The 9,657-nt window shown below is 43.0% G+C and overlaps 1 protein-coding gene across 1 annotated transcript; it reads right to left on the bottom strand.

The window, feature by feature from the left end:
• Positions 1 to 398: 398 nt before the first annotated feature.
• LOC128213929 (uncharacterized) lies at positions 399 to 8,394 on the bottom strand. Its single transcript, XM_052920047.1, has 3 exons — positions 8,344 to 8,394; positions 7,202 to 8,096; positions 399 to 2,793 (listed from the first exon to the last, which is right to left on the bottom strand). Exons 2-3 carry the CDS (start codon positions 8,094 to 8,096, stop codon positions 1,973 to 1,975), a joined length of 1,716 nt encoding a protein of 571 aa, XP_052776007.1. The 5' UTR covers positions 8,344 to 8,394; the 3' UTR covers positions 399 to 1,972.
• Between the last annotated feature and the right edge of the window lie 1,263 nt (positions 8,395 to 9,657).

The following is a 9,657-nucleotide window of genomic DNA, read 5'->3' as shown; positions in this document are numbered from 1 at the left end:
GAGTTGCATCATAATTGAATAATAATTATAACTTAAGTAGCTGCGTACATGATATGTACACCTACTATTTTTAATGTAAAAGGGGCATAACTCTGGATAAACTGGGGCGAATAGCCCCAAGATCAAACTTCACCGAAACCTGAAACCCACAAACAAGCATTGTGACCGAGTGGCTCATAACTGGATAATAATTATATAGGTTTTGAAAATAATGCAGTTGAACTTAGTTGATATATGACTTGTAAATAGCTCATTGAAATTGAAACAGTCAAAAAGGTTTATCACCGCATGTTAAATACATACATGCAAATAATAGAAAGCTGGTTGGGTTTTGTTGCAGATTATAATCAAATTTCAAAAATTAATAATTTAGATACATAAACCCATAAGAAGATGGCTAAAAATTAAATTCATTTATTAGTTAAAGGTTAATACAGAAATCAAGTCGCACAATACTACAAAATTGTTGTGAAAGTAATTACAGCCAAGAATCCCTTGTAAGGAATATACGGTTATTTTCATTATAAGTCTAAATTAAGACAGGTTACATACATTGTCAATAACAATACAATAACATTCAGTAGGCAAACGTCCAAAGAAGATAAACTGAGATCTAAAGACATGTTTGTCATTTTTAAGAGATTTTTCATTTGTACTATTCCTATGGAATATTCACGCGGAAATTTCCATTTAAAATATTCTTCATAGTAACTTTGCAATGGATTGCATAAACGTAAAATGTAGTCCTATTTTATGCATGTCAGGTTTAACACATTTAAAATTATTCTAATATATGATTTGAATAAGAACATTCATCCAAAATCCTGTAACTTAGTTCATTATTGTACTGATCGTTTTATAATTAAGTAATTGTCTCTGCAAGTAATTATGCTATTCTATATTTCACTATAAAAAGGGGCATGACTATCAGCTACTGAGGCGATTCACCCAATAACAGAACCTGACAGAGACAGCAAGCCCATAACCAATGAGAGTTACTGGTGTGATTCTCCCCAAGACAGTATGCCCATAACCAATGAGAGTTACTGGAGCGATTTACGCCGAGACATAATGCCCACAAACACAGTCACCAAGTTCCATCATGATCGGACAATACAAGTTAGTAATTTCCTGTCGGATGCTTAAAATACCAATTTCCTATTGATATAGAGGAATAACTCCGGATCTATTGACATGTTTAACTCCACGATGGAACTTGACGGAGACTTGCCCACAAATGCTGTAACCGAGTTTCATCATTATTGGATAGTAAAAAACTTAACTTACTGCCTTCATAATATATAAACATATTATTGTTTAATGTTAAAGGGGCATAACTCTGAAATTACTGACATGATTCACTTCACAATTGAACTTGACTGAGACTTGCCCACCGTTGAAATGCTGACTGAGTTTCATTAACATATGATAATGAAAACCTACTAAATTTCTCTTTACTGAAAGTCAAACACCTTATTTTAACTTCAAAACCATAAAAAGTATACATCTGTTTAAATAATTATTTTTATATAAGTTAATGATCATTTTGTAAAATCAAAGATCTATATAAAGAACATAAAAAAACAAAAGTAGTAAACACCAAAATATAATTGAATGAGTGTTTAATAGTATTACAATATTTACACTAACTCGTTATCCTAGTGTTTTGCAAAATAAAACTGCAAAATAAGCTTAATATTTATTAGATACATGACTGTCATAAAGCATCAATGGCTTTTCATACTAATTACAAAACTTCTGAGACTGATACAACATTATTTTAGTATTTCCATTCTTGATTTATATAATTAGCAATGTTCATTCAGTTTGATAGAACTCGGTTACAACGAATAAATAAGCGTATGTTGAACATTAAATATGATTGCTATTACTATTCACTTGCTCAAAAAGCATTGAATACATGGTAATTTCCGCCAGAGAGAGCAAAATCACGACTGATACAGAAAAGGTGTCAATTTGCATTAAAGACCTTCAGTGAGTCATTTCTGCTCATTCCGACAACTATGGCACGTGTGTGAGGGCAGAAGGACACGGACCAGGGATTGGTCAGTCCGTTCTTCTTTCCCAGTATTTCCGCCATCTTGCCGTCACTCTCCGTTAGCAGCATCACGTTGTGGCTGTTAACTCCACACACGAGCAGCTGGCCGGGCCCTACCTTCACCACGGCCCTGGGATTGATGGGCCGAATATCTTGGTACTCCCGCAGGACCTTCCCGTCAAGGGTCAGCTGTAGGACGGTGTGGGCAGCAATGTCAGACACGTGAAGGGTCGGCGGTGTTGAAGCTGACACAGTCAGGTAATATGGTTCTTTGAAAAGTTGTCTTCTATCATCTGTTTGGAATGTACTTATGATATGCCCATCCAATGTCATCACTTCAACACGCGGGTTTGATCTGTACGAAACGTATAATCTATTGTTGTAAAACGCAATACCAAAACAACTAGATGATACTTTAATTTCCTTTCCGCACGACAGCTGTCCTCCCTTCGTAGACAGCAGCTGAATCATGGACTTGACTGTAACGGCGGCCTGGTCACCGGGGAGCACACACACGTCCCATGACTGGCCTGGTAGCTGGAGGCGGGACGTGACGGTGCAGGTGCTGATGTCTACCAGTTTGACACAGTTGTTACCGCAGTCAGCCAGGAGGAAGAAACCAGGCGAGAGCAGGGATGAGCCCGTGATCCAGCAGGTTTCCTTGTCCTGAGACGTTCTGACCAGGATATCCGCCTCCTTCCTCCACGTCACAGTAGCGAAGTCAGGAACTGGAACTAAAAATAATAAGGACTACATGTATATCTTTAGTCACTTTGATCTTATAAATGTAAGTGTAAATACTTGTATAAAGTCACAACTTCAATAGCCAGTTTGTTTAAGGTAAACTTACACGACAGCCACCACGGAATAAACAGTAATTATAAATACATGTTATGATGAGGGTTTCGACTTAGAAACATGTTTGCTTCAACAATTTTCGTGTGTAGACTCAGAATTAAAATATGAAGCGTTAATAAAAATATTTCTGATCAAAAGTACATGAAATGAGTACTTTTTTCATTGAAAAGGACAAAGAAGTTGTTAAAATCAAATAAATATGTTAAAAAACATGTCAATGTTCCCATCACTATAAATGTCGTTATGTCAGCGAAACACACCATTTATCGAGTACAGTTGTCCTTGTATACATATTCATCAGACTAATTAAAACACTGTTTTTACATAATTGGACTTCACTTCATAAAGGCATTGACGAAAGCACTCGCACGCTCGCACCTGAACAAACTGGCACCTGCACACACTCCAGCCCGCACCCGCACACACTCGCACCTGCACATACTCTCAGGAGCACCTTCGCAAACTCAACCGCACCAGCACACACTTGGACACATTCTCTACCGCACCCGCACACACCCGCACAATCACACCTGCACACATACACACCCGTAACCGACCACACTCTCATTTGCACCCGCACACACTCTCATTCGCAGCCGCACGCACTATCACTTGCACCGCACACACTCTCACCAGGGCACACTCTCACTCGCACCTACACACTATCTCAACCGCACCCGCACACACCCTAACCTTCACTCACTCGAACATGCGCAAATTCTCAACCGAACCCGCAAAACCCTTATCAGCACCTACACATATTTTCACCCGCACACACTCTCACTCGCCCACACACACCCTCACTCGCACTCAACCCAACACGCACCCGCACAGATTCTCGCTCGCACCCGCACACACTCTCACTCGTACACTAACGCACCTGTACACACTCTCTACCCCAACACACTCGACCTCACTCGCACACACCCTCACCCTCAATCGCACCCGCACACACTCTCACTCGCACACGCACACACTCTCACTCGCACACAATCTCACTTGCATCCGTATACACTCGCAGCCGCACACCGATGCTACCGCACCTGCACACACTCTCACCCGCACCCGCACACACTCTCACCTGCACCCGCACAAACTCTCACCTGCACCCGCACACACTCTAACCCTTACCTTCACACGTTCTAGCCCTCACTTGCACTCATTCTCACTCGCACCTGCACACACTCTCACTCGCACACACTCTCACTCGCACCCGCACACTCTCACTCGCACCCGCACACACTCGCTACTGCACACCGGTGCACCTGCACACACTCTCACCCGCATCTGCATAAACTCTCAGCCGCATCGAACACACTCTCACCCGTACCCGCATACACTCTCACTTGCACCTGCACACACTCTCATCCGCAACCGCACACACTCTCACCCGTACCTGCACACACTCACACCTGCACCCGCACTCACTCAACTCAAACCTGCAAACACTCTTACTCAAACCTGCACACACTATCACTTGCACCTGCACACACTCTCACTCGCACACACTCACATCCGTCCCGACAAACACTCAAACCCGCATCCGCATACACTCGCACCTGCACACACGCTAACCCTCACCCGCACGCTCTCATCCGCGCACACTCTCACCCGCACGCGCACAAACTCTCACCGGCACCCGCTCACATTCCCAATCGCACCTGCACATACTTTTACCCGCACCCACACACACTCTCATCCTCGCCCGCACAAAATCCCACTTGCATCTGCACAAACTCTCACTCGCACCTGCACACATTCTCACCCGCAACCGCACACACTCTCATCCTCACCTGCACAAAATCTCACTCGCATCTGCACAAACTCTCACTCGCACCTGCACACATTCTCACTCGCAACCGCACACAATCTCACCCGCACTCGCACCCAATCTAAACCGCACCCGCACACACTCTAAATTAAACATGCATACACTCTCACTTGCACCTGCACACACTCTTGCTCGCACACATACACACTATCACCCGCAAACACCTGCACCGCACACTCTTTCACTCGAACTCGCACTTGCAAACAGTCTTACCCGCATCCGAACACACCCTCAACCTCACCCACACATACTCTCAACCTCACCCACACACACTCTCACTCGCACCTGCATACATTCTCACCCGCTGCCACACACACTCTCATCCGCAACCGCACTCACTCTCATCCGCACCTGCACTAACTCTCACTTGAACCCGCCCATCCCCTTACTCGCACCCGCTCACACTCGCACCCACTCTACTCTCACTCGCGCACTCTTTCACGCGCAACCGCTCACACTCTCACTCGCACCCGCACACACTCTCATCTGCATATACTCATACCAGGGCAAATTCTCACCCGCACCCGCACACACTCTCACCCGCAACCGCACACACTCTCCCCCGTGGCCGCACACACTCTCACCCGCACCCGCACACATTCTCAACCCCACACACACTAACTCAAACCTGCACACACTCTCAGGTGCACCTGCATACACTCTCATTCGCATACATTCACACCCGCACCTACACACATTCTCATCCACAACCGGACAAACTCTCACCCACACCCGCAAACATTCTTATCCGCCCTCGCTCACACTCTCACCCGCACCCACTCTCACCGTCATCCGCAAACACTCTCACGCACCTGCACTCACTGTTACCTACACAAAATCACTCGCACACACACACACACACTCGCACCTTCACAATCTCACTCGCACTCGCTACTGCACACCGTCGCACCTGCATACACTCTCACCTGAACCCACTCTCACCCGCACCCCCAAAACCTCTCACCAGCAACCACACACTCTTCCCCGTGACCGCACACACTCTCGTCTTCACCCGCACACACTCTCACCCAAAAACACTCTTAACTCAAGTGCACCTCTACACACTATCACTCGCTAAACTCTCACTCGCACCTACACACATTCCTACCCGCAACCGCACACACTCGCACCAACACACTCTCACCTGCATCCGCACACACTCTCACCCGCACACACTCTCATCCGCACCACACACACTCTCACCCGCACACACTCTCACTTGCACCCGCACACACTCTCACCCGCACCCGGACAAACTCTCACCTGCATACACTCACCCGCTCACCCGCTCACCCGCACACACTCTCACCCGCACACACTCTCATCTTCACCCGCACGCACTCTCATACACACCTGCTCACACTCTCACATGCACCTGCACACACACACATACACACGCACTCTCGCACACGCGCGCGCGCACACACACGTATCCGCTCACGCAAACACTCATCCCCCACACATGCACCCACGCACGTGCGTCCGTGCACACACACACACAGGCACGCACGCACGCACGCACGCACACACACACACACACACGCACACACACACGCACACACACACACGCACGCGCGCACCGACGCAGGCACGCACACACATACACTAATTGGATATATTGTGAACAATAGGTTAGTTTTTATCAACAAAATTACACTTTCAATGATGTCAAATGCATCTATGGTAAAAACGTTATAGTCGTATGATATTCAACTTAAAATCTTCTCTGTTAAATCAATCAAATGTTTAAGCATGTCAAGGTGCTTGTTTATTGAGTTAAATGAGTGCTGATCTTTAAAAGTATTAACAAGTATTATTTTTAATACGATCCTAAGGCACTATTTGCTATTTTAAACCACGTTTTGTGACGAGATTTACCTCGGGGACAACTTGGCCACCGTGGCAGATTTATCCCAGGTGCAAATATGTGCATATAAACGCTAAATCCAATGTCTAAAGGTTGAACAATTTTGTCCCCTGTCATATAATGCAAATACTGATTTGTCCCCCAGTCGTATCTCTATTTTGGTAGGGACGGTAAAGATTCAACATTACAAAAGATATTGATTTTCTCAATAGCCATAAAAACGCGTCCAAAACATACCCCAGTACTCAATGGTGCTACAGACAGTAGGCACGTTTTAAGCAAGGTCAATTACTGTTATAATTAACGAGTTATAGCGAATGGGGAAAAACAGACGAGCGTTGTTGTTCGTTCAAAGGCCCTCTTTTGTTTATTTACAGTGTACTTGAAACTAGACTGGTTTACCCAATTGACCAGTAGATATTTAATGTAGATCAATAAGCTTGTAATAAAACATTAAACCAAAGTATGAAACTGTATTTCATAATTTTAGCAATTACCTTTTATGACCATTCTTAACAAGAACACAACATACTACACTAAGTCTAACTTATTGGGAGATAGTAATAATTAAGCATTCTATTCCTACCAAGCTCTCCCGCCATGTTCAGTGTTCCAAGGCCCATTTTCGATCCCAGCAGCCGTTTCGTGTCCGCGTCTTCAACAAATCGATACTTCCGGGCCTTCATCCTACCAGCCATCTTTTCAATCTTGTCATGAATACCCCGTAGTTCCTTCTGGGCTCTCCTTGCCGTCACGTACCGCTGGTTCACCGAGTCGGTACCGGAAGTCAGTTCTGTCCTAGTGGCCACAAGTCCGCATTTTGCCAACTCACAATCAGTCTTCAGTTCAGTCAGCGCGCTTTCTTCATTGGTCTTCATTTCCTGGATATTGCCGAGCAACTCCTTCTCGCGTCGGTCCAGGTAGGTATTGATTTCTGCACGGAACTTTCTCAGTCTGTCGATCTCATCCTTAGACTGGTGTTCGACCTCGTCAAAAAGCTTCTTTACTTTACTTATGTACCCAGATAGAAGATCTTCCGCTCGTTTAATAGATGGTTCCAGCTCCCTGAATTCCCTTTCATTGGTGAAATCCTTAGACACATCAGCAATGTAGTCGACTTTGCACGTGCGATGACCGATGACTACACAGTCACCACAACCAAGGTCGCTGTGGGTCGGACAGTAAAACTTGATCATCTCATTCGGATGTGTTTTACAATATTCAGTTACACCGATGTCAGACTGCTTAGTGGACGGGTAGAAGGACGGCATCTTATCTTTGGACAACATAATGTGGTTTCTGGACACCTTGAATTTCTTATGGGCCTTGATACAGGGATCACACATGTACTCTTGGCAGGTCTGACAGAATCCCTGGGCTACAGAGCGTTTGCCCTCCTCTTCACACGGCTGACAGAAGACAGTTGTGTCATCGGAGCCCTTGTTAAGGTCAGGGTCACGCCTTTTTCCAGATACTTCCATCTATAATTACGAATTAGACAGTTCACGAGATATTAATAAATCAGTAAACCAGCCAAGAGCAGCCAAAACGAATATAACATTTTGTTTGTCTAAAACGAAAGTACATGTAATGACCGAAATCCACATTCAGAAGTCCTTTAATGACGTTTTAAACATGTTTTCTTTTAAGAAAACCCCATAGAAGCTAGCAATGGTGTGCCGTTAACTGAATAAAACACACAATTAAAGAAATACAAATTTTAGTTACCTTGATGTTTGTTGATCATAGAAACCAATAAGGAAGTAAATTGATGTCCTCCTTTGCGCATGCTCGTTCTTAAAGGCCCATATACGCTGTAATGTTAATAAAATCAAATATCAAATATAACTGAAATATTTCAATGTTATATGTGGTAACGTACATTAAATTTATATATGTTTTTAAAAAATAAAAGGAAATTAAGATTTGAACATACTTGCTTCGCTTTAAGTCGGAAGTTTAATAAGAAGTGTTGAAGAATCCTAATGCATTCAGTAGTTCATTACTTATTTCGTTAATACAAACAAGTTCGTCAAAACAGAGAAGGTGCCTTTAAATATTTTTGATATTCATTTGCGGACATGAAGTACATGTGGATACCTCATGGTTTTACAGAGAATAGTTTACGTAGTACTTGAAACCAGATTCTTAAAGCTGTACTCTCACAGATATACCATTTTTAGCTTTTTTATTTTTTGTCTTGGAAAGAGCAAGATTTTGCGTAAATATTTGCAAACCAATGATATAAGATTGCTTACAAAAACTCTGATCGTAGATTTTCATATTTCCATGTTTTATGGCTTAACCCGTTACTAACGGTTTAAGAAAAATGCATAAAACATCAATTTTTTGAACGGAAATATGAAAGTCTACGATCTGAGTTTTTGTCAGCAGTCTTATATAACCGGTTTCCATGGATTTTCGCAAAAATTGTCTCGTTCCAAGACCAAAAAAAAAAAGTTGTCAGAACGTTTAATCTGTGAAAGTGCATCTTTAACAGTCAACCCAATAAGTTGGCATATTCGTAATTATACTATTTACAAGGGTTTTTTTACACATTTTCTTTCTGCATGATACATTATTCGGCGGATCAAAAGAAAATTATTTGGTATAAAATATGAATTTGTGAAGATACACAGAGAAAAAGAAGCAAATATCACGAGATTTTAGTTCATTGTAGCAACATTGATTCTGTATTCATAAGTAAAATGGCTACTCCCACCTCCCTGTTGCCTCAAAACTATACTTCTACCTGATACTTGAATTTATTTGTATTTTAGGGCACGCGCGTAGTATACAAATTACATACACATACAAACACATCGTTCCATAAACATGTTCAAGCCACAATTACAATTGAAATACAGAAATATCTTATGATTACGTAAATGACTTGTTTGCAACTGCTTTATGAATTGTGCTAGCAAAACCGACCAATTATTTTGTGTTTAAAGGCGATAATAAAAAAAACACCGTGTCCATCCACTCCCCAATTGATTCGTGTGTTGTGCCTTATCGCCTCTCTCACCTGAGACTCATGTT

This window comes from Mya arenaria, chromosome 13 (genome assembly GCF_026914265.1).
Source record: "Mya arenaria isolate MELC-2E11 chromosome 13, ASM2691426v1".
NCBI lineage: Eukaryota > Metazoa > Mollusca > Bivalvia > Myida > Myidae > Mya > Mya arenaria.
The sequence above is the reverse complement of the archived record's forward strand: the minus strand, read 5'-3'. Positions and strand labels throughout refer to the sequence as shown.